Raw genomic sequence first — 27,164 nt, forward strand, 5'->3', positions numbered from 1 at the left:
ACCCCCATGAATGTGTCTATGTCCTTAATTTTTCCAAGCAATGATTTCTGAAGCAACTCACAAAATTTGAGATTATGACATCTTTGATAGAATACTTGAATATCTTAAGTAACTGGACTGCTTAGTAAAAACAGCATTATTCTATTGGGAAGTGAGCTAAAGAGATTGGGAGTCTCTGCAATGTTGCAGTGAGAATAATACCTGGTGTCAACCTCAGGACAAAGAGGTATGCCAGCAGTCATGATTATGGGTAAAAATTCATTATTAATTAACCTAATGACCTGGAAAACAAAGTAAGCTTAGCTATTTGCAGCAAGTGTATAGGGAGACTCATTTCTTGAGTTGCTCAGACTTTCAGTGTCCTTGAGCCATTTGCTTTGTCTCAGCCCATGACATCTAGATATAAATCTCTTGTAGCTTGTACTTCTTACAGTGCCTTTTAATAACTTACAAGATCCTGCAGAAAGGTACAACTTATTTATGTGCCTGCAAATAGAGCAGGACTTTATTTTCAAACATGCCATTGGTAATACCCATGAACTCCTTAAGGTAGTTTCCCGCACAACAAAGGTTCGGTAGATGCATTACAAGTAATGTGGTGACTGCTAACAAAACGAAGATGTACAACTTCAGTAAGACCTCCTTAAGCATTTTCTTCCAGAAGGTCTGATGCTTCAAATCCATTCCTGAGTGTGTCTGTCTCAGGCAATGCTAATTCTGATAATCTCTGTAGAAAACAGCAGAATCACTGTCCGTCTACTATTTCCAGAGAGATGAATGCTAAATTCCGTATGTGTTGTGTTTCTGCTCCTTTTATTTCTTAAGCAAGCTAAATACTGTATTAATTTCTACAATTCTTCTCTTACAACATGGCTCCCTCCAGCCACCTAATACAAAATACATTACTTCCTTTGGGTTCACACAATTTTGACAATATACCAAGGAGATGGAGCTCAGAACCAAACTAAGTATATATGCAGTTCAATTCCATCATTGCTTCAATTGTTTTTTTGCCAGGATGGGATGATGATGCATGAAAAGCCACACTTTTCCTCCATATATATCCCATTATAAATTCATGTCTATGGTATTTTTCCTACTGTCAGACAGCCCCCAGTACTGTTGCATTGCAGGCATTTTCTCTAAAAAATATTTATGTTGAATTTTTTTTTTTTACTGTACAAAAACTCACACAAGTGTGGATGTGACTTCACAAATTTTAAAATTCAGCTTTTGCATCTGCCCATATTTCTAAACTGTTTTGGTATTTTTATATTACTTACTGTCCCTACCAATATTCTGTAGACTTAGTGTTAAAAGTATAGCTGTATTATCAGTAAGTTAGTTTCTCCAATAATTCTTCTCCCCATTTAAGCAAAGATTCTGAGATAATTTTCAGATTAATGAAAAGACAGAATTTCCTATCTTTTAGTAACACGTCAACCAGAGAACAACTAACACTTTTGCTCTTTTAAAATCATGGCTGTTACAGCATTAACTGTAGTCTGTTAACTAATTAGGATATCACCTTCACAGGTACCAATGACTGTGTAATAAGATTAAAAGGGAAAACTAATCATAAACCACAAACAACAAAAGGCTGAATAAACAAAGCACCATAAAAATTCCAGCAAAACTCAGTTTGTCAATAATGTAACCTGGCTGTGCCACAGAACTATATCCACCACATTCCCTTGGCTTATTCATATTAAAAGCATGTTAAATTATGAAAAAATAAACAATTCCTTTACGCTATTTGAAGCAGATTATTTCATCAGTTCTAAAACTTATTTACAGAAGTTCCACACAATAGTTTGCATGGGCATCTGATAAATATTCAATTTATCAGATGAATATTGATAAATTTATCAGATGAATATTGATAATGAATTGAATATTCAATTTCAATGTTATTAAAACTCGAAATTACTTGTGAGGAATAGCAGTGCTGGGAAAGCACAGCGGTACCAGCACTCCTATGCAGCAAATGTCATTTAGAATCCAGCACTTGACATGCCGGTCAGACTTTCTGGTTGCATTAAGAGCAGAGATGTATTGAGACTACAGGTTACAACACTCCCAAGCCAGGTGCAGGTTCTGAAGGAAAGACAAGCAAGAAAACTGCAAAAGAAGAGTGGACATAATGCATAAGATCCACTAGGATCAAAAGCACTAATTTGGGCACATACCTAACAGCTTCCACAAGAAAATTACTTTATGCATATAACATTGACTGTGGAATAAAATCCTCCAAAACAACAACATCAACTCAACTATCTAGTAAACAGTAAGTTTTAAGGCATTAAAGGAAAAACACAACGAAGAACAGAGGTTATTCTAAGAGAAAAGTAAGAAAAAGCAATAGATAGTAGCTTCCAGGTGCAAGTCTAAATGAAAGTTTCTTTTATTTTTGTTTCAGTGATTAAAAAGGTCACCTAAAAATTCTGTCAGAATTAGAGATGATTATATCTTTCCCTCTTAATTAAAAAGAGACCTTGCATCCTAGGTCTAATGAAAATGAAATTACAGATACTTTACATAAGATGGAAACATGCAGAGGCAGTCAAACAGAAGGTGCTAGGGAAAATACCAAATATATCAACAGAGTAGAAATATTAAAAAAAGAAAAAAGAAAAAAACCTATTTCAGATAAACCTACTTACAGTTAATTTATCATAGCAATCAAGGCAACAAATGACAACTAAATGAAAAACTCTAGAAGTTAACTAGATACAACTGTTCTGTGGCATTTTTTCTTTTCCAATAAGTACAATAATGTAATAATTTATACCTAAGCAGTATAGAAAAATCAAAGACAAGCCCCATGGTTAAATATACTTAAGCAATCACCAGAAAAATTGATAACTTTATCAAAACTGTAACATTCCTTTCAACAGAATCCAAACTTTTCCCACTGTCCACAAAGCATTGCAGTGATGTGTCCAAATAAGGGAGTCTCTGAGTTTGCTGCTTTAGTCAACAAACAAAATTAGTAGGGTCTCAAAATTCCAGACAAAGCCAGAATGAAATAAGGTATTTGACCTGAAACACAGCATTGAATTCTATCCACACTTACCTACAGAACTACTCTTACCAAAGGAAGGAAAAATAATAAGAATACCAATAAAAAAGAAATCACCTGCAGAAGTTGGAATGTAAGGAAAACATTTTCAGATACTGACAAGAACCTAAAAAGATTACTAACACAGCAAAAAGCAAACAAATAAAAAAAAGCTGGTATGTTTTATTCTCTTTGTATAAAGAATGAAGGATGCTTAGAATGAGGTGTTAAATAAAAAATATGAGGATTGTTTCTCCTCATGTTAAATAACTGTAGATTCCTCAGGTTTTGATGGATAACTGAAAAATAACGAACATGTAGAATCATGACAGAATAAAACACAGTGGCTTCTGAATTGAGGTGTTCTCAGTAAAGAGAAAGAATACCAAGTCAGGTTATTTTAAATTCTTTATTTATTTCTCATTTCTGCTTAAACTTGTTTAATATAAACTCATGAGAATGGATGGAATAAGCTTACACTGTGAACAAATTCTTGTAGTACTTCAGAGGATTCTGAGCAGTGAAGGATCTAGAGTTGAAGATCTAGATCTTATGAAAAGAGGATGAGGGAACTGGGATTTTTCTATCGAAGAAAAGGAGGTTCGAGAGGAATCTAGAGAGTTAGTATATCCTTCAAAAATAAAAAAAAACCACAACCAAATCAAAATTACGTACTGTATCTTCATTCATAAAGCAGAAAAGAAGCTTCTTATTGTAATATGATCTTCAGCTTCCAAGCTTACTCATTTGATTTACTCAATCAAAAGAAAATTCTTTCCACTCCTCCAGAATAGCTTACAAATACCAAAAGCAGGCTCAGCCATTCAAAAAATGCAATCCTGGTTAAACAACCAGGGACTTTTACCTCTTTCACTTCTGACATTTCTTAACACTTCAGCAGCAAACAAAGCTGTTACACTGATCACTTTTAGAAACTCACTTGGAATTACCTGAATAGATTATCATGTATTTACTTACACATAAAGTCCCCTAAATTTTCAAAATTAGGCTTTACTTATGAGACTTTTTCATAGCCCTTTAAATAATGTTATATATTTATCTATATAAAGAAAAGAAAATACAATGCAGTTTACCATGTCCATCACTAACAAATCTAAGATTGAAATAAAAGCCCACTCTGCTGAAGTTGAGGAGTGGTTTAATTTCATTTAAGAATATGAGGCAATTCAGTAAACTTCCAAAGATGCAAGAGAGATGCACACTCAAGGGAAATGCTAGCCTTTGGCATTCAGGCTTTTGCAAATCTCATTCTTGTTGTAAAAGGAGAAACATGCCACACAATGCTACTAATCAAACAAGTCTGCTCACTTTGTCCACACCACTGGACTCTCCTACACTTTGTTGCTACATCAAAACACTTCTCAAGTGAAACATAATTTCATCACTTTATAAATTGCTTCACCAGATATATCCCTCCCCAGAAAGACCGCCACACAGTGAAAAATATCTTTTTCAACTGTATCATAGAGAGGATAGTTAAGCCTGACAGAACAAGAGAGAATACCTTCCATGCAGATGCCATCACATTGCAGAAGCATCAACATCAAAACCAGAAATTTTCTCAGAGGTTCATTCCTTGTGCAGTATGCTCCCTTTCCTGTGCAATACATAAAAGAATTAAATAATGGGAAAAACCATCCAGGAGGGAGCTATCAGCCACAGTAACCAGAGAGGGAAGAGGCCATCACTCAAGCTGTTCACTTCCTTTGCTGGGTTGTCACCATTTCCTGCACATATCTGTTGACAGGTCAGCTCACCAGGTGTTAAGAAAAGTCACCGCCAAGAATAGTGCTGAATGTCATTCTGTTCCTCCTAAACTTACATTCAGAGATGACTTCAGTTTGCTTATAACAAAATAAGACTATAGTCTATCCCATCTCTAGTCACTTCCTATCTCAGCCTGTTCTGCACAAGGTTTGATTTATGTTCCTGCACTTCACACTTCCACCCTGGGAAAGAGCATAACTTGTCAAATACTTCTTGGAAATTAACATGATGTAATCTTTCTGAATGCATTAGTCACCTTGGAATTGGTGAAAAATAAGATTTTAAAAATCTGTAAAAGATCCAAGTTGTGGAGCAGCATGCATCTGAAAGATCCCGGCTGCCCTCAGTCTGAGGTCTCTCACCTCCCAGTGTGATTATTACAGGTCACCCAAGAAGACATGTAAAGCTCCAAATCTATCCTGTGGGACACATGTGAAAAGAGAATAGCATTCCTCTTCGAGTCTTTTTCTAACAAACTTCTACAGCAAATCCAAACACCCCATCTCATATTTATAGATGTTATAAACAGGAAAGTTCTCTCAATTACCTTTTTCTATTAAAGAAAAGAAAAACATTTATGCAACTAATACAGATGTCTTTTTTCCAGGAAAACTGGGAGAACCCAAATGCTTTGTCTGATTCCATGAGCTAGTTCCCATTAAATAATAAACCACACACAATCCCTCCTTCCCAGCCATGTCACAACGTATGTCATTTGACAGGTTTGCAGGGCTGCAGCCTCCCCATGTCAGACAAGAAACGCACCAACCTTTGGCATTACAATCAGAGGGCATAACTTATTAATATTTATATTATGGTAACATTCAGAATCCAGCTAAACTGGGACCATCAGTATCAGTAAGAGAATTATTACACAGAGCACTTTCCTCCCAATACTACAAAATGAACAGGATCAAATGAGGGTATAACAAGGGGACAAACAGAACTGGTCTGGGGAGGAAACACAGTGGCAAAAATCACAAAATATATCTCATGCCTGGACAAGCTGAGAGCAATATTCAAAACTAATACCTGTTACCAGGTTACAGGACTTTTTGGATACCATGTAGGAGAAACTTTCAAGATGTGGTTCCGATATGTGAAAAAACCTAGCATGAGAGACAGGGTTTAGGTATAACATGCTGAATACATAGGAAAACCTAACAATAACTGAAAATCTGAACTCCATTAAGACAAAGTCAAACTTTCACAAGAGTGATATTGTGAAACAAAGTAAGTGAATTTTTACTTACACTTTACATTTAAAGATCTTTTGCATTTTTCAGTAGTTTAAGTATGTGACCAGCTTGCTTTTTACTTAATGAGGATGAATGCCCATGTAATTGAACTGTACTTACACTTTTGTAAAGGCCTCCTGGTTTCAGAAAAAAATACACATAATTTAATTTGAGAAACAGACCAAGAAGAAAATAAGTCTATCTTCTGATGATACTTTTGAAAATTGAAATTTACTTTTATCATCTTCCTCTTCTTTACCGAAACTGTGTGGAATGCCAAGGCATCAGTGCAGCTACTTTTTATACTTTTAAGACACAGAAATATTTTAGGTTATACTCCTTTATCTGCTTCACCTGCTTCTGTTCCCATTTCAGACAAGTTTATTTCCCAAGACACATGGCATAAGGAGGGATGACATCATGTTCTGATATTTTTTCACTGTTACTTTGATAGCTAGGCTTTTTATACTGCTTACCAAAGCATGATTTCCTGATCAGCTTGCTGTTACCTTTCAATCCTGTTCCACCTTGTCAGGTATTTGAGAATTATGCAGTAAATCAGTGACAATCAAATCAATAAATCCACCGCTATTTGCATGGCCAAAGATAATTACTCCACACTATTTATCATAATTGGCACAATACATTCTATTTTGCAGTTTAAATATACATAGGAAAGCTGTTAGATTATTTTAAGATGCTATCTGAACCTGTAAGACACCACCTGCCAAAACATTCAAAACCTGAATTTAAATATGTGAACTCCTATTTTTACCAGCTAACTCAAAGGGACTGGGAAAAAAAAAAAATTAAAAAAACCAAAAAAACTAACAGCAACTTTCTGGACGGGTTCTCTCATAATACCTTCTCAGACCTGCCTAACCTTGCTTTCTCTTGAAAGCTAAACAACAATTAGATGGAACTTAACTAAGAGCAACCATGGCAATTCCTGTATTTCTATCCTCAAGTAATAGGTGTTACTGAAGAGAAGTGTTGTAAGAGCTAATAGGCTATATCTAGGTGTTAGAAAGTCTAAATTAAAAGGATTGTACCAGCCCCAAATAAAAACATCTGATTTGGGGCTTGGCAATGTAATTGTGATGTTTTCTGGTTGCAGTACCCTGTCTGTGGATCCTAAACCTTACTGAATAAGAAGCCATTTAAAAAATTCAAACTTTCTCATTATAGCTGTATTGTCATATTATTTCAAATTATACTTTTATCCATCACCTGCCCAACATTATGTATCATGGACAACACAGAAACTTCCAGTATTCTGAAATAAATTTTCAGTGCTCCTTCCAATTTCTAAGTTAAAAAAAAAAAGGAATTCTGCCTCTGAATTCCACTGAGCACCCAAAACAGGGAGGGATCTTATTACACTGTGGGTGCTTACAGACTTGTTAGCAGAACAGCTTAGTCATAGGAAAATGGCACAAATTTCTTTCCTAATGCCTTCCCTCTGTTTTTTCCTAAAGAGGTTTGCCTTGTTTTTCCTGGCCAGGAAATACATAGAATTTTTTTCCAAACTCCCTTACTAATTTTTCCATTTCTCCATGAACACCACTCAAGGAGTGCTCTATGCAGGTTGAAATAACTGGTTGTCAAACTACAATATTCACTGCTGCAACTGTAGAAAAGGTTAAATTAAGACTTTTGCAAAATGCCTTAGATGAACAAATCCATAGCTGGGATAGAGACAATAAATCAAGTGCAAAATGAATGGGCTTTATCCAAGTGAACAAATTAAATTATTAGAAATGGAGGGGGGGAAATGAATTGCAAGAACAATCAGTCAGCATAAAGAAACCATCCAAACATGTCAGTGGGGATCACTACATAATGTTTTCTTGTGGCACTTGTTCTGATAAAACTTAGCTGTTTCTGTTCAGGGACACATTTCACCAAGGTAACACTAAAAGCCCAACAACCCTGGCTGCTAACACTGCACACACAGGCATTTGGTTTGCATGTGTGAGAATCATATTTATATTTAAATCCATGGAAAGCATAGAGCACTGTAACATCAGGATTAAAATCTTCATTTGGATATGTGAAATATTGCATATGGACAGACTCAGCCACCAAGCAAAGGAGGGAGAGAGAACTGTGGATTCCAGTGTTATTTTGCCAAGAACAATTTATCTGGGGAGGAAGGGTACCTTTCTCAGACCATTTCCCAATACAAACCACTTTTAGAGCACAAACCACTTCAATATGTTACTCCATTCTCTGTATCCCTGTTATCCTGGATTGATACAAGTCTAAACAATGTCTGTAGAAAATAACAGGTAGACTGCTGCTTGTTGCAACATCACCCAATTTTACCTACCTCATTACCCCCAACACTTACTTTCCAGGGAAGATGTCTCTCTTCTCTGTCCCTGATCAGGAACAGATGAGTTTGCTGGCCAACAAATTTCTAAGTCAGGAAACAATACTAGGTAAGATAAACATAACCAAGCTCTGAGCACTATTTTTGTTTATTATGGATGCTTAGGGTATAGTAAAGAGAGAAAGAAATGTTTAAACTGAAGGAATCTTCTTAACATTCTCTTCAAGTATTTATACAGCTATATGCAAAGATAATTTTGGACTGATACTAGACTGTAGGGTTTTTTTTCATTTGGTTATTTCAGATAAAGTTGCTTTTTTCTTTTTGCCTACATGCAAAACAAAAGAGTATGATTGCAACATAGCCCTGCTAGTACTCACCTTTTAACAAAACTTGTTTGGGGTGCAATCAGTTAATGTGTTAATGTTTGAGCTCATCATGTATTTAAATAAGAGTATAACAAATTTATAAAGATTCCAGAAACCTTGACACTTCTGAGATTTTCAACAGAAGAGAAGCCTAGTTTTCTTCCCAGATCTAGCTCTTCAGACCTGTTTGAAACTTTCTTGACCTCTCCTATGCCTTTGCTATTCTTCAGTGTTTTTCTTATCCTATTTATTTCCTTACAAGTTCTCACAGAGCTCACATCAGATGCAAATTTGGCTGCCCGCAACCCAATGCTCCATATGGCATCTCACCCACGTACACTTACACTTCCATAAAAATCTCTTTCACTTTGTGTTTTACTTTGCTTTTAATCTTTTACTTAGTGAATTGATTGTTTTCCTCAGAGTTCCATATTTTATCCCTGCTGCTCTGTTACTGCCAAAATAATTTTTGTTAACTGCCATATATATGAATATGGATAGTCCAGCACATCATGATTATTACAACCAGAACTCAGGTGAGTTATGTGACATTTGCTGAAGTGACATGTCTCATTTCTCCTGCAGGAGCTGTGAGAGAAGGTTTGTCCAGCTCTTCAGAAAAGACTGGTTTAAAGGAGGCAGAGAGCTTCAATACAATTTACCAACATTTCATACTTAGAGATGACTGGCTACACACAAATAGATTGGGAAATATATTCCTCTGCAGGACAGATACTACTTTGCATTCATAATATTTGTACTAAGGCCCAGGAGTTGTACAGATCCTACCATAAAGCAACTTGAAACACCATCTCTATTTAGAAACCTAAGTTCACTCATTTTAAATGTTAAAATTAACTGGTATAACTCGTTATTTACCAGCCTCCCCCTCTGCCATTTTTCCCCAGCTGCTGTGAGAGTTGCCTTTCTAGCACTGGACACCTTATCTCTTTGGGTTTCCCATAGAAAATTCAGAACATATTAGCATGGGGTTTTTTTTAGCACATCAGTGTCCAGAAAGTTGTTAAGGTTTCTGAATTTCCTTTTCTTTTAGGTCTGGTGTTTATCTATACATGATCAGTACTCCAGCTGGAAGTGCAGCTGGCTGTTAGAAAATGAAAGAGATCTCACTGTGACAGATAAGAAACCTAAACAGGAGAGGAAAAAAAATCATCAGTAGTTGAGAGAAAAGACAATTAAAGTTGTAAATGGGGTAAAGAGTGCAGAAAGGAAGAAGTTGAGGGCTCTGAATAAGAGAGTGACCTGGGTGGAGAACAAAAAAGCAACAGTACAGCTTCCCACAGGACACCTCCCGCAGGTAAGATTAATTTATCTTCCTCTCCCCACACTCTCTTTGTTCAAATTGCAGCTAATCACTTGCAAATAAATAGTGGCTACTTAAAGATGGCTGTCCCTTAAGTGATGTTTATATAGAACAAGAAGAGTTGCGCTCTACATAAGAGACTATAAATCTTGTACAGTCTTCAAGTCTGTAGACTACTACTACTTGTGCATAACAAAATCTCTTTCCAAACACCTGACCCAGAGTTAAATCTGAACACACAGGAAAACCCCAAACAAACAAAAAAGCTCAAAAGATAACAAACAAAAAAAGCAACCAAACAAACAATACAAAACCACCAGGAAAAGGTAGCTAGTATCTTGTCACATGCTGCATTTGGGATCCAAGGCATTTGAACCGTAGTTTCATTTCAGAGAGAAATCTGAAAATTTAATGTTGTTTACCCCAAACCCTACAACTGATAATTGCCTTTATTTGTTCTTTCCAAGCTTATTTTAAGCTGTATTCTACAAGCCTGTACTGCTTAATTAGTGCTTTATTTCATTAAAGTCAACAGAGAACCAATTTAAATAAAATGAAATGAATGATGTATTTGGTTTGAAGATGGTTTTATGATTATGGATATGGTGTTTCTTGCAAACAAGGTATCAAAAACTTAAGTTTTCAACATGTTGCAACAATGCCTAATTGCTCTCCCAGATTTATTACCTGAAGAAATACATTTTTCTGAAATAAGTCAAACATCCATCAAAACACTAATTTATACAGATTTTAATTTGCATTAAATAACCACAAAGAAACCCTTTCCCAAGGATTTTTCTGTATAGACAGACCTTCGTGTCAAGCTAAATTGCTCAGCACATGCAAATTACTTTGGATTATACTACATTCTGAAAAAATGACAAGATCAGCCTGTTGAAAAAAATTAAAGCATAGATCAGTGATTAAGTTGAAAAGGACAAAATGACTAACAGTACTCAAGCATTTTGACAGTGCATGGAATTATTTATGTTTGCACCAAAAAACAATTTGGTCTATTCACACACAAATTGACTTAGAATTTACATATGAGAGCAAAGATGCAATGTTCTGGATAGCTATACATAGTATAGACAAATAAAATGGTATTTTATGATGAGAAAATATTCAATTAGTATTTTCAAAACAATTTTACATTCAGTGTTTGCTAAAACCAACTGCCTAGGGCAATATAAATAATTAACATTCTCAAAGCTAAAATATACAAATAAATAATTTTAGCCACACAGCTTCTGCACAGCTTAAGTTAATCATTTGTAATTTTGCAGGCTTGAAACTTAAGTATCAAATAGCTGCAGTGACATTTCCTCACAACTCAGTAACTCCAACGAAATACAGCTTCCTTATTATTTAACTGAATAAAACCACTGAAGATCTATTTTTCAATTGCAAAGCAGATGCATGACTCTGTAATTACACCCAAGGGTATTTTCAGCTATTATTTTGGCTACTGGTTAAGGTCTTTAATATTTTAATGGTGTAACATTTGCATTAAAAAAATATGAGAGATTAAGAGTATGAAAAAATGGAACAAATTCAGCTGGACAGAACCTACCACAATCATCTCATCCAACTGCCAACTTCAGGGCTGACCAAAAGTTGATGCATATTATTATTGGCTTTGTCCAAATGCTTCTTCAATGCTGACATGCCTGAAATGTTACCTTATAATAACTACTATAATGTTTAAATTTCATTCATTAGTTAGTCCCAAAAGCTTACAAATGCAAAATTATTTGAGCTATATTATTTGTATTATGTAATGGTTGAGAATTGCTCTAATTTTAACACTAAAAAAAAATCTAATTAAATCATCTTTATGAGACAACAACAATTCAGCCTGTTGGGAAATAAATCAACAGTAACAAAGAACCCAAGAAAGATCAGACTTGCAAGGTTGGTTACTGAAATCCGTCAGTGAAATTCATCAGCTTCAACACTGAGCTGAGATTTATATAACCACTTATTTTTTAGTAAAATCAGCTGCTGTTACACAAAGCAGATTATGGTGCAACTATTTTAACCTTGAACTGAGAGCTACACATCTCAAGTAGAAGAAGCCTTTCTGCAAGGTGCTGATTTTGTTGTACCGCCCAATTATTCTACAATGCAAGTAATTCAGCCAGAGCAGTTAACATCCAGGGTATTTTATTCCTCTTGATCTCTTATTTCTCTGGTACAATTCCTACAACTGGGTATGCAACTTTGCATAGGTTCTACAAACCTCCTTCCAAAAAAGTTTCAAGATCCTAATTAACTCAACATTTGAGATTGTTTTATCTCTTCCTGCTTTGAACTGCTTCAGAGAGAAAGGCAGTTTCATTGCTTCATTCCCATGCTGTTCTCACCTAGCATAAATAAGAAGGATCATTTTGTAATATATAATTGGAGGATCAAAAATAACAACTGTCTAATTGCATGGGGAAAAAAGTGAAGGAAACAAAAATTCACTAGACATTCACTAGGGGAATGCTCTTGGCTGGAAGGGAATTTTGTATACATGTTTACATCAATAGATAGCTGCAACACAAATGCTCAGTTGGTAGATGGGACCAGATCCAGTCACTCTGCACTTCCATTTGAAAAGTGCAGAACAAGTTCTAATAGCAAAGGAAACTCTAGCCTTGTGATATAGTATATTTTGTTTGTAAAAATACTTTGGTGAGCTTGCTTTAGGACTCTCTGGAGATTTAAGAGTATCCAAGCTTGCCAAACTGCACAGCTTTCACAAACCTATTACAGGGTCAGACCAGAACCCTCAATTCCCTTCACGACTGCAGTATTCCTTCGGGCCATTAGTTACTGGTTTCAGTTAGGCAAAATTCCTCTTAGCTTTTATCAGTTTTACCAACATGAAGATGGAACAATTCTGGCCTTTGAAAATAAAGACATAAAAGGTTAATGAACTAACTCAAACAGCTTCATTAGATAGATTTTAAACTTTATCAGGGAGTTTCTCCAAGCCACATGCTGCCCATCACATGTATGGCTTTGTGGTGGGATAATTTAACAAAATCAAAAACCTAAGATGGATGTACAACATTCTGTTATCTCTAGCATTTCAAATTTCTCCAAAACCACTGTAATTCCATCCCAATGCATACTGTCCTTTGTTTACATTTGCAAGGAATTCTAGATGTATCTGTTCTTATTCCTTACCTAACTGAGTCAGGGCTGTCATAAACTAACTTGCTTCCAAACTGCTGCTTATGCAAATGATGAACTAGAATGCCTTTCTTTTAGTGTTTTAAAAGGCTTCTGCCTCAGACTCATTCAGTGACACCCACTCTAGTACAGGCTGATTGTTTGTCTACATCTGAAGTGGAAAGACATGAACAATGCTTTATTACTTAGTAAAAATATAAGTTTGAGCTTAGGGCAATACAAGATTTTCTTTTGTTAACAGACCTGTTTGAGGACTTTTCTCCTATGCTGGTGCTTCTATAGCATACCCTGTTAGAAGCCTCAATCCTTTACTCCTAACCTAAAGCTGTAAACAATTGTATATATATTCATTTTCCTTTCAGCACCTGGGCTCTGGTAGTCAGTTTTCTAGGCAATGGGAAGAAAGAGTGGCCTCTTCTCAATTTCTGTAGATGCTTTCTCCTGATGTTGGGAAAAGCTATTAAGTACTAACTAAACACGAAGTTTAAAGAAATTTAAAATTGCACATCTATTAAAAGAAATAATTATTCTATCATTTAAATTGAGCTCCTCAGTAGTGCTTAGGAACATATAATAAAGACCATGTATGGGTAGGTGTAATTAGATGCAGTTGCCTTAGGAACAAATGTTCAGCACACAGAGCAGGAAGCCTTGCTTAAAAGGCAAACTCAAAGACTTAAGCCTGGTAGCTGAAACCTGGCTTGACTGAAGTTACTGAGAAAAGTACCATGGGCTTGGTTGGAGTCAGAGATTCATCCCAAAAGCTTTTTAATTCTCTTAATATTATCAGTGCAGAACTAAATAATACATTAAAAAGCACTTTACTGGAGATGCATTTTCCTGTTCCCTTTGTTCAGTAAGCTTACCACAAAACAAAAACTACCTAGAGAGTCATAAGAGAGTTTAGGTTTATACTCTTTAAGATTCTAGTTTCAGTACCACTTCCAGGGTATTTTCATTATATAGACATGAGATATTGTGCCTTTAGAAAAATGTTATTGTAGGGTGCAAAAGAATTTGGCAAAAGAATTTTCTCTCTTTGCAGAGATAAAACACTGCCTGGTAAATGAGTATCATTTTTAAGTAATATTAATCGCAAAGATTCCTATAAACATGCAATGCAAAAATATTTTCATTTTGTAGAAATAAATACAGAACACCTAATACTGTTTGCCAGAATGATTTCTAGTGAGATGCAGTTTTTACCATGTACATAGCAGCCACAGAAAGCACAAAGTATTGTTCCCAGTGCAAGACGTGTTTCTTGTCCATACATTTCTCCAAAAAGAAATCACTCATCTGTGCTTCTATGATTTACTCTCATTTTTGCTTCCATTTGGAGAAATACTATAAAACACAAAACCACTTCTTACCCTGGGTGAAATCAAAACACATATACAGCCCTCTACCTCTTAAAATCACTATTTGCAAAAGACAAGGATTTTCCTACAGATATTAAACTACACATTACTAAGCTGTAAAGATTGAAAGCAAGCTGTCTTTGAAACAAGAAAATCAAATACAGAAGTTGTTTATTAAGTGAGTTGTTTATCAAATAATACTTCCCAAAGACTGTGAAGTAATTTTATGAATGGAACCAGAGAACCAATTCCATGCTGCACCCTCTAAGAGGATCTTCCTAAGTTTTATAAGCCAACAACTACGGGAAGGCAGTCATTTAAGGTGTCTTTGTGCATTCTTCATATATTCTCTCAAGATAAGCTGGCAAACTGGAGAAACCAGGCAGGAGTCATATATCCTGAAATCCCTGAAGCCATGCACACAGTAGCTCTATTCCTTCATGTTAACCTAGTTTTCATTCCAACTCATGTAATTTAAAGAGGACTGATAAAGAGGACTTTACTTCCCATATATTGGAAGAAAGTTCACGTGGCTGTATATAGGAGTCCCACACTATACCTACAATAATAACTGAATGTGGGCTTATGTTCATTTCCAAGTCAAGACCCATCTGTCATTCTCATGTCTCTTGAAAAAACTTAAATCGTTTTTGAACTCCTGAATGCACCAGAATTTACCTTGTCTGGGCATGATCTCTGGCTTGCATGAAACTCAAGCTCCCAAATTCAGGCCAATGGAATACACTTGCAATGTATGTAAGAAATAGCTGAAATATAAGTCCTGAAAAATAGAGGCCTCTAGTCACAACATATGATGTATAAGTGTCAGGAAGTCAAATCTGTAAAAGAAAAAATAGCCTTTCTGCTCCTCTTGCTCAACTTGAAAGTAATCAAATCTCCTGATTTAATTAAAGACATTTTCCATGGCTCCACTGACGTTAAGGAGTTTGTTTCTTGACTGCCTTTTTCTACCTTTACATTATCTTGTAATTTCTCCTCTTTAACTAGCCTCTGGTAATCAAACCTAAACATATTTCTTTTCATTATACATGTCTTGTTTCTGAAGTGAAGAAAGACTCACAACTAAGAAGTTACCAGGCAAGTAGAACACCAAATGCTATACAGCAAAAAATCATTTCAGCAGAAGTACAAGGAAGAATGGTTTCTGTCAGTATTTTCTGTTCCATGGAAAGTGCTAACCAAAACCATAAGCAGTAGCTAGCATCTAAGCTTAAAAAGTAAACATGATTACCATCTTCGCTTGTTCAAAATAAATGGCTGCATGTTAATTAAATCAGTCTTAAAGTTTCCAAAAAACATTGCATAAAGTGAGCAGGAGAGACAACAGAATCATAAAGCCATGAAGTTGTATTTCCTGTTTCACAGTGCAAACACTGCACCATTGACATTAATCCTGGCACTGCATATTTCAACTAGGGCAACATTTGGCAAGCAGAAAATCTCTACTGAACATCCAAGGAACCAGATTGTCTGGAAAGCAGTTACTGTTTGAAAATGGAAAGACAACTCCAGGCTTTCAGGACAGGACCATGAATACAACACCATCCTCACACAAGCTCATCAACTCTGAAGGAGCAGGTCCTTGCTTCACTTCCCACCTGAGCACAAACCTATGCTCTGTACACACAACTGCACAGATCTGACAAAGCCAAAGCAAGATGTCCTTGATGAGGCAGAGCCCCCAGGCTGCCACAGGGCTACAAACAGCACAACAGCGAGCTTAAGGGTGGAATGACTTGGCCTGCTCAACTTGGAGAGTGGAGAGCAGGTCAATTTCCACACTATTTTTGTACCTTAGCTGGTGTGAAGAGATAGCAAGGAAAAGCACCAAATTTGTGAGATTTCTGATGTAAGAGTCAAGGGAAAAAAACCCTTTGGGTTGTCATTATCGGATCAGCTCTGCCTCAATATGTCTATTGCAATGGGATCAACAGGACTCTGCACCAGTGCTCAGAAATGAAAATCTAGTTGCTTCCTTTAGACATATAAGGTACTTTTCATGAATTATTTGACAGAGGGCAGTTATAGCAAAACAAAAAGAAACTTTAATTGCAAGATTAAGGCCTTATTATTTAACTAGAAGCCAGTTATACTCCCTTATCCTGGAAAGGCTCAAATATTCAAATTTTCTTGCCTCAGATAATTGGCTGGCTGTGTTAATATATTCTATTGGCTGTGTGATGTCACTGTTATTTTCCTAAATGTGAGGCTACCTAAATTCCAACACTGTTGGAAAAGCTTTTTTCAAAAAACAACCAAAATCCTACACTAGCCAGATGCACTCATGGAAACAAAATAAGGCACATTTAGTAAAAAAAAATGAACCTTATTAGGCCCTCGAGTTCTAGAGAAAAACAGAGGTGTCTGAAACCAGTCAGATGCATCTTTTTATAAGGGGAGATGACTGACTGGAGAACAAGCTTCTTAAATTCTGAAGAAAATGAAATCTGCGATATCTCTGCTGCATCCCTTCTAAGGACTACTTCAAGTAGTGGTTCATAAAGAAAATATTTCTCTATGGTCTTCCACACAATCCCAGCATCTTTTTTTCTTCCATGGATACACTGAGGGATGAAAGAACATGTGCCTAGTGAAGACAAACAGGGAATCATATATACTGAGGGAAGTGGTTTCTACAACAAGATGTACCACATGAAGGCAAGCTATTGCCTAGGCAGGAACCATGATCTGCAGGTAAATTTCTACTAACATAAGTGCTCATTTTATTACTGTTCTCAGAATAGTCACCATTCACAAGCAACAGCAGAAAGTCTATGGCTTCAGCTTCCAAAACAGCAAGAGGGACAGAACTACACCCTCGCATTCCAAAGGATGGTGCTTGCCAAAGGGCCAAAGTGGCCTTTACATAACTTTTCTGTAGAATCATAGAACAACGTGGGTTGGAAGGAACCTTAAGGATCACCTGATTCAACTATACCTGTTGCCACCTCTCTCTTTTTCTCGATGCTTATTTTATCTCAAGTAAATGGCAGAAATTATCAGCAATTTACACAAGGAATATGAAAAACAAACACCTCATTATATGGAAAAGAGATTATGGTACAAAAATTCACCTTGAAAAAGCCCTGACATGAGCTAGAATCTAGTAAAATTAGCTATTAAGCATTGCTGGTTGTTGTCCTTTTTGGCTTTGTGTTTCAGTAACACTCCAGTAACACAACAGTGTCTGGTATCATAGTAGAATGTCAACAATATAGGCTTTGTAGTCTGATTTCTATACTATTATCTTGTGAAATTAATTGTTTCTATTAAAAAAAATTATTTAAAGATGCAAAGATCTATCACACAGTGCACTCCAGAAGTATTATAGAAATTTACCTCAAGGAAGGGCCTGCAATAAAAATAGTTCCAAAAATAAGTATTCATTCATAATTCTTGATAGTTTCCAAATTATTTTTTTCAAAATTAACTTGCTCCCTCATTATTCCGTATCAATTCAGAGTAGCATGTGCTTTTAGCAACAATCCATTATTATTGATTGGCGAACATGTTCACATTTCTATTAAAAAAAAAAAAAAAAAATGCAGTTTTCCAGTGGAAGGATTCTCAAATGCCAGGTAACACTCTTCAAAATTGTTAACGTGGGCCCTGACATTGCAAAGATGTACAGCTAGGTTTAGCAGTAGATTTTCATGGCAAAAACTTCAGTGGTATTTTCTAACACAGCAGCATTAAATGATAACATTCATTAAGAGTATAAAATGAATGCTGGAAATCAACAGACTCTTAATTGCTGTCCCATGAACTGTTTTGCATAAATGGCTAAGATGACATGTAATTAAAGCTGAACTGAAAAAGCAATGAATTAATTTGTTTAAACAGCAAACAAACAACAAAAAAAAGATGGCCCATTTTGCAGTAGGTAATTTTTAGTTTTTTCACTATGAAAACAAGATACAAAACAGAAAATATTGATTCATCTGCCTACTTAACACTACCTAATTAAAACTGTTAAGTAAACAAGTTACTAAATATTCACTAAACATTTATCATTTACTAAATATTTATTAAACAATCAAAAATGTTTAGCAAGCCAGTTTAAATGAGAATTTTCTTGGCTTGCCAGCAAGAAATTTAAGACTTAAAGTTTGTGATTAATTAAGCTCTATACTGTAACAGGAAACAGTTTTCTACTAAGTACTAGCCAAAAAAGTTTTACCAATTTTCAACAGCCTAAGAACCCCCATGTTTCTTCTCTATTGGAATTGTCTTGAAAAATAATATTCTGAAAGGCTTTTTTTAAAACTGCTCACCTGGTACCTTTGCAGCTGCTCAGTATTCAGCACCTGTATTGCTCTGGCCTGCCTCAGGTGGCCAAATTGTGCTCATTCTCAGTTGCAAGACCACCTAGAAAGCTAAAACCCAGGAGAGCCAACGGGTTCTCTTTCAAAAGAGAGATATATCCTGTAGTATTTGGGATACAGACTTGTGATTAGGTCTCCGAAATACTTAAAAAGACTATTTCTGGGGACAGCTCTTCTCAGTCACAGTGGATACTACATAATGAGGAAATGAAGAAGTTTTTGTGTGAGCTGTCATGTGGACGTAAGTCAGGAATATCCCTGGTTCATGTCTCACCATGTAGGTTTAGCTTGTGGCAGAGAACTGCAACTGACATTTGAAACAACAACGCTACAGAACTTTGAAATCTGCAACACAATTCATCACCATTTCTTTCTTTCGCCTGTAGGTGTTCCCATGTTTTCTTTGGTTTTCTTGGTAACATAAAAATTACTGATGTTAGTACTGACAATGAAGAGTAGAAGAGCATTGACTAAAAAATAAATCAGGGCTCAGACACCATAAGTCTATATATTAAAAAATGTATATATACATACATATATATATATATAAAGTACATATTTTTTTCATCTTCTAAGCTTCAGTGCTGACCTACAGATTGGATGTTGTAGAAGGGCTGTTGACCTATAGATTGACCCTGCGAAGAGAAACTTGGATAGCTCCATCAAGCAAGAGGTTACTTGCACCTAGAGGTTACTTCATGTTTTCACCTGAAAGGCAAGATTCTCACATAATCATTTGACCTCAGAAACAGCACCATGAATGATACCACCAAGTCTTGCATTAGTTACAAACTTATTACATTCAGTATTTGTGCAATGGAAAGCAAACAATCAGTCTAAATTAATTGCTTAAAGTTGGCCTGAAAATGGCTTTCTCCAGAGAAAATTATAGTCTTCAGCTTATGTCTTTGAACTTCTGGAGTACATCACCTCAAAAAGTAAGTTAAATTCTCCCTGAGATGCAAATACATGAAAATGGTATTTGCACAAATTTCTCTTGTTTCATATCCTCACTGGATTTGCTTGTAGTAACTGTGAAATTTCAGCATTCAATGGAGCATGAAAAGAAAATCACAAGGAGGAACACTGGGGATCAGGTAGAAACACTGGTCTCTAGCCGTGTAACTGATACTCTAATATTTACAAGTGCTCATACATTTAATTAGCTAAAACCAATACCAAACTCTTACTTTGAAAGGCTGTCAAAATCTATAACTGGGAACAGTCTGCCTAGAGGCGTTAGGAGTACCCCATCTCTGGAAGTGTTCAAGGCAAACCTGGATTAGGATTTGAGCCAGCTGGTCCACTGAATGTGTCCCTGGCTATGGCACGGAGGATTGAAACTAGATTACTTTTAAGGCCCCTTCTTTCCCAAATCATTCTATGGTATAATTCTGTGATTGGCATACTCAGACAACTATGCTTTCTGAACAATCTTCAGGCTATTCAGCCAATCCTTTCCAGTATGTTATTGGTGACAGCACTTAAATTCCATATTCAGGTCAAGACCTAATGTGATACACACTGGATGAGTACTATACAGAAGTTTTGTGCATTAAAATTATATGGTTTATTTTGTTGCTGAAACAACTATGAAGAAACATGAAAAATATGAAAATTAATATTTAAAGTAGCAGGAAGAAGCAAAGCCAGAGAACTTCATTTAGTGGACACAATATTTCCCTTTCACCTGAATATCATGTCTCTTAAAAGTTATCACTGGGACAACCTGGAATTATTCACAAAGTGGAAGTCTCAGAGAAATGTACATTCACAAGCTATGATCCACAGACAGCAGTCAATTCTTAATAAACAGAACTAAGAGGAGTTCAAACTACATACCATTCTCTTCTTTCTGCAGTTATGGAAATGTCTGTAAGCACACAAAGAATGTAAGTGAATAAAAGAGAAAGGCCAAAGCCCATACAATCTTGATTTGTCCATAACAAGTCTGCATTTATCAACACATGCTAAAGATACACAAAAGTCCCTGCTTTAAAAGACCCTAATCTTAGACAAGGAGTAGAAGCAGGTGATCTGTAGGAAGACTGCAAAATAGGGATAGCTGGCTCAAGCCCACGTGAATATATTTAAAATACTAATCACATAATGACACACCAGAATCACCAGAAAATATTGAATCACCAGAAAATAGACCTAGTTAGAGAAAAATGAATGCTTGGCAAAGGTGATAGTTGTGAACATTTCCTGTGGAAACAAGCACCTTGCCAATTTCTACAATCATTAGATTACTCTTCCATACTGACCAGGGGGACAGTCCAAGAGTTTTGTGACACCTGTATTTCTCAAGTACAGAAAAGCTCCTAGGGAACTATACTCCAAAAAATATTTAGAAAACTAATTCCAACTGACAATGTTGTGAAATGGAAACTTAAAATATGGCTGTTCACCTCCAGACTTGCCTCTGCTCTTCAACTGAAGTCCCAGGCTTCCAGAGGCAGAAATCATGAGAATTCACATAACCTTCATGGGAGATAACAGCAGTGCTAATACAGCTCTAACAACAGCTTCATCTTCAAACAACACCAAGACTGTCAATGGGAGCTGCAAATCTCATGGCACTGTTTCAGGGGCTTTTTTATTAAAGCCTTTGATCCCTATGTTCTAACTAAAAGGAAAAAATGAAAGTCAACATACCTGTTACTGATAATGAGAATTTCACAAATACGGAGCTGTTACATCCGTAGCTGCATAAGGGTATGATTCTGCAATCTGACTGCATCTTATCTCTTTCTCCCCCTCTGCTTTTATATTTGAAAAATCAAATCACATTCTGCAAAATAATCCCCATGGGACACATATGAATATTTCATTTAGACTGGAGAGCAGTTAACCACATAATTAGTTACCCTGGAAAACAAAGAATTCAGAAAAATAAGAACTAACAGATTAGATCACGGAACACTCCTCTTTCTAAAGGTTGACAGATGCTACAGAGGGAAGCACAAGAAACCTTCAAGAAAAGTCTCCTCACAGCCTAATTCAAATTCTGGATAATGAAGTTTAATATTATCTCCAACACATTTCCCATTTTATCACAATTCTACATCTTATCACTACTATTACAATTCCTTGAAATCTTTATGTCAAGAATAAATTACATATTCTTCAATATTATTTCTTTTTCTATCGGTCTTTAATTGATGGCTTTTCAGCTTCTTTTACTGTCTACCTTTTTTCTTATGACCACAGTAAGAAGAAAAACTCTCTACCTGCCTAAGCAACATGTGCCAGTACTTTCCAATTCTTTTGTTTCAACCTCTTTAAGGTAAACAGCAAAAACTCTTGAGGGTCTTTACAGATTGCCTGTACTCTTTCTCCTTGCTCATCTCAGAGTGTCCAGTAATATTTATTTTGAGAGCAGATAACCATAATTACAGCATTTCATTAAATTTGTTGAAGTCATCCTAACACACAGGAACTACGTTACATTATTCTGGTTTGCAAGTGCAAACAGCAGGGGTCTTCCCTGAGCTGTGTACAGTCCCAAAATTACCAGCCAATGTAATGTGAAAGTTGGCAGGTAATTTTAGCATTTTCAGGAAACGTGAGGCTTCTCTTTGTGATAACTGAATGACATGTATAGACATTTCAGTGAGTCACCTGGATGGGACAGGTCTCCCTAGGGCAATGTTACAAGTCCTTTCTCATTTTGTCCAACCCAGACCAGTCTGTGTCTTAAGCACATTTTCACTTCTTCCTCCTCTCTTTCTGATGAATTTATAAGAATATTAAATACTGGAGTTACTACATATCCTTGAGGCATCACGGTATGTTTCAAATTGTTCTCCAAGTAAGTGTTGGGGTCATGGTAAGACTATCTCAGATTATCAGTGGTAGTTTCCCTAATGGAGTTTTGCTAAAACAAAAACAACAAAATAAGCAAAAGCTTTCTGAATCTCTCAAACAATTTTATATATCCATCCATACATGTGTATGTATATATGAACAGTCTAAATGAAGTACAAAAGGAATACACTGCAGTGCAGAAGAGGTAGCTCTGGCCCTACAGGCAATTTAGTTACAATAAAAAGAATGTCACCAAGAGAGATAGACTAAATAAATCTAGATCGGACCATATTATGGACTTATTTTCTGCAAAGCAGGTCCATTATTAATGGAGTCCATAATTATAATCATACTGCATCCAATTGTCTACAAGGATGCAAAATAAGATGACAAAAAGTACCCAGGTTGCAATTTGAGCTTAACGAAAATCATTTGTTTGCAGTACTTGAGCCAAATAAAATTCTATTTATAAATAAATAGAAACCTTGCAGTTTTCTAACTGCAAAGTCACAAGGAAAGTCCATATCCCAAAATTAGACATCAGTCCAACTTGAAGTATTCAAAGATGTTTCAAAGAGGCTGGGACAAAGTTGTCTTCCCACTTTAGATGATATACTCTATTCAGTCAGCTATTCAGCTGATGCAGATCAATATGGCTCTCCTTAAACCATGCTGTAGAGATATATCTTTTCTTCTATGTGTCCTTCGATGATCCTAAAAACTCACATTTTAAATTGGCAACAAATTCACATCACCTATATACTTTATATTTTTAGACATACATTTATGAAACTCAGACACTTTGTATATTTATTCCCCACCATTACAACTCAAGTATGTAATTTTGTTATTCAGATCGAATTAGGAGAAAAAATGTAACTAGAATAGCAGGCTAAGGCTTGCTATTAACTTTTTCAGACAGAGTTATAAATTTCAACAAATAGGTTATAATTGAGGAGCCAGCATGACCTTTATTATTTCAGAAGGTTCAGCCATAACAGCTCAGTGTGACTTCAGCTAGACTATTAGTCACTCTGTCAGAGAGAACCATTAACATCCAACTCAGTCTGGACTTCTCATGTGATCTGATCCTTAAAACTGGCCTGAATAAGCTTTACTCTCAAGAACAGCCCCAATCCAGGCACTGAAATTGCTCTTATAGAAATACCTTACTCCTAGTGCATAGAGTAGCAAATATCTGATATTTCTGTCTTAATTGTAATCAAAGGAAAAAATAAAAAAAGGCTCTCACAGAAAAGTATTAGAATATTTATTAGTAAAGTCCTATTTTCAGGCAATCAGAAGCAGCTTTCCCTCAGAGAAAAACTGAACTAGTACTGTGTGCCATGCATTTTTGTATCATTCTATTCCATTATTAAGCACACTGCCAAAAAGATAGTCCAGTAGTAAATATTTCAGAACATTTGCACTTAATACTTAGGGAAGTGCAATATGAAAACAACCACTTTATCAGAGGCAGTGTTTCCAGCAAAGCAATGATTTCTGTTACAGAAGAATCCTTTTATCAACAAAAACCCCTGTGATATTTCAAACGACCTTAAGACAACCAAAATTATGTTATCACTTCAAGCAATTGGTAAACTATTCTAGAACTTTTTAATGCATGCAATTGACATAAACATGATGAAAGATGAACAAGAAATAGGGCATTACACACAAAAAGTACCAGTTGATATATTAAAACGACTCAAGGTAATGCTTCCTTTGTAAATCATGTATGTGAAGGAATACAGCTACACTTCTCTTCATAACGTTATCATTTGAAGTTTCTTTCACAAGTGTATGCACACGGAAGAAACAGTTCCACTCAACACAGGAAAAGACAGATCATTCAGCTCAAGTGCTGCGAAAATTTGACAAAAATTTTCTCCTAAAACAACAGAAACATACACTGATAACGTGTTACTTGTGGAAAAGGTATGTGCATGAGCGTGCAGGGGCTTTTACACAGCTGTCAACCCACGGTAATCACAGTCGCTATGTGTGCCTGCAACATGAAGACAAATATTTGACCTATTTTCTTAGCAGAATTTAGCTGTCATCATTCTTAGCACCGCGCTCTCGTGAACCAGCGACTGCCAAAGGACTAAGGCAACACGGGCATAGAATTCTTCGCCGAGAGTGAGAGCACTTCCTTCCACGGAGCGAGGTTTGTTCCAGCGGTAAAGCTGATCGGCCCCTCGAACCCACATCCTTCTGCCGGTTCCAGGCTGCGCCCGCTCGCCCCCGTCCTGGCCACCCCCCACGCCCGCCCGTGCCGGGGACTCACGTTTGTAGCTGGCAGCCCAGGGCTGGTAGCCGTAGTAGCCGGTGATGCGGAGGATGCGCTCCTCGATGGAGGTGAGTCCCACGGACGCGCTGGTGAGGTCTTCCACGGAGCGGGACCACTTCAGGTCCTCTTTAATGGCCTCGTCCACCACCAGGTACTTGAGCTGCCGCAGCTGCGGGCTGATGTCGGACAGCCGCCGCGGGCTGACATCGGGGGAGCGCCGCATGCCGCTGCGGGTCGAGAGAGGGGCGTCAGCCCGGGGCCGCGCCGCCAGCGCCGCCGCCCTCCGCCGGCCCCGGGCGAAGTTGGCGGCGGGCGGCGGGACCCCCGCCGGCAGGGGAGCCGGCCCGGGCCCGCGGCGCCCACAACTTTCCTCGCCGCCCTCCAGCGGAGCGACCCCCGGGAGCGGGCGGCGCCGCCGGCCAGGGTGAGGTGAGGTGAGGTGAGGTGGGGCGGTGTGGGGTGTCCCTGTTCCCCCGGCCCGCCCGCCCAGCCCCGCGGGTACTCACAGCGTGGCGGCTTTGCCCCGCGCGGAGCCGTTGGGGAACTCCCGGATCCCCATGGGGAGCAGCAGCGATGGCTGGGGGGCGCCCAGGCTTCCCGGCGGGGCGAGCCGGCGGCTGTCACCGGCCGGGTAAGAGGCGGAAAGGAAGGAAAAGGAGCGAGCGGGGGAAGGCGGCGCCCCCGTGGCAGAGGGTCCCCGGGCTGGCGGCGGCCCCGGCGGGAGAGGCAGGCAGGGAGAGACGCAGGCAGGGATGGAGGGACGGAGACGAGCGGGCCAGCGCTGCCGCCTGCGAGCCGCCGCCGCCTGCGGAGCGCGGAGCGCCGGCGGCGGGGGCCGGGCAGGGCAGGGCGCCCTCCGCGCCCCCCACCCCGCGCGCTCCCGCCGGCCGCCGGCAGGGGGAGCCCCCGGGCCCGCCGCCGCCTCAAGCGGCCCCCGGGCGGGGCGGCCTCACCCTCACCCTCACCCTCCCGGGGCGGCCTCACCCCCGGGTGCGCCCGCCCGGCCCAGCAGCGAAGCCGTTCCCGCCTCCGTTCGGTGGCGACGAGCTCAGAACGGCGCTGGGGGGGCCGGACAGCCCGAGCGGGGCCGGCTCTGAAGTGACCGTGGAGCCCATCTGATGAGGGGACCCACCTGGCTAACCCCGTAGGGCCGCCGAACCAGCACCGGAGCCACACAGCCTTCTACCAACTCACCTTTACTTTTCTTATTTTTTTTAATACACCACCAAGTTTAAGTGGCAAACATGCACTTAAGCTTAAATGAACACGTGAGCACAGATGTTACCTTATACAAAGAATTCATTCACAGACAAATAAGATTAAAAGCTGGTAATTGATTCTTGGGCAAAACTTGGTCACCTAGATATATTCACCTAGATATATACAGTTGAAGTCAAAGAGTGTTTTGTATATATGTATCCATATATATTTGGAAGGGGGTAAAAATTAAGTCCAAGGAGAAAAGGTTGTTACCTTTCACCACTTCACTAGCTCAGTTTACTTGGAACATTAAACCACCGAGATATCAAATGTGGAAGTGAGCTGGATCAGTGAAATGCAACCTTTCACTGTCACTGAAGGGAGCATTACAGCATCACTGCACCATTATCAGAAAGGGAAAGGAGAAAAAATATCCAGCAGATGAAAATCAAACTAATTATCATCTGAAATACACCTGTATTGAATAAAGCACTAACTTTATTTCCTCTCCAACCCTTATTTTGAGCCTGTGAAGGGGAAAAATATTTGCTGTTGAGGAAGCCAGTTCCAAAATCCACTACAGGTGAACAGCAGTGGTCCAATAGTGCAAACAGGGTAATTGTGCAGGTGCTTGATGCTGCCTGCCAGTAATGACAGAAACCCTTGCAGGGTGCACAAATCAAAGCAGAAGAATTATTTTGGTTAAGATGAGGGGATAAAAACACATGCTCACTAAATCTAACAATACTGATCACTGTCTTGATTTAACTCTCTTTAGGGCATTTAGAGCAGGAATGGTGATAACAGACATGAACGGGATTAATAATTTCAGTCAGGCCTCCAAAGGCCATCACTGG

General features: G+C 38.0%; 1 protein-coding gene across 1 annotated transcript in view; it reads right to left on the reverse strand.

The window, feature by feature from the left end:
• SLC35F3 (solute carrier family 35 member F3) overlaps positions 1-25,973 on the reverse strand; it is a 161,599-nt gene extending 135,626 nt beyond the window's left edge. The window contains exons 1-2 of the mRNA XM_068185056.1: positions 25,614-25,973; positions 25,105-25,334 (exon numbers count right to left, since the gene is read on the reverse strand). Of these exons, the coding sequence (XP_068041157.1) occupies positions 25,105-25,334; positions 25,614-25,666 (283 nt within the window). The 5' untranslated portion in view covers positions 25,667-25,973. The remainder of the gene's footprint in view (positions 1-25,104; positions 25,335-25,613) is intronic.
• Positions 25,974-27,164: the final 1,191 nt, after the last annotated feature.

Source organism: Anomalospiza imberbis, chromosome 3 (genome assembly GCF_031753505.1).
Source record: "Anomalospiza imberbis isolate Cuckoo-Finch-1a 21T00152 chromosome 3, ASM3175350v1, whole genome shotgun sequence".
Lineage (NCBI taxonomy): Eukaryota > Metazoa > Chordata > Aves > Passeriformes > Viduidae > Anomalospiza > Anomalospiza imberbis.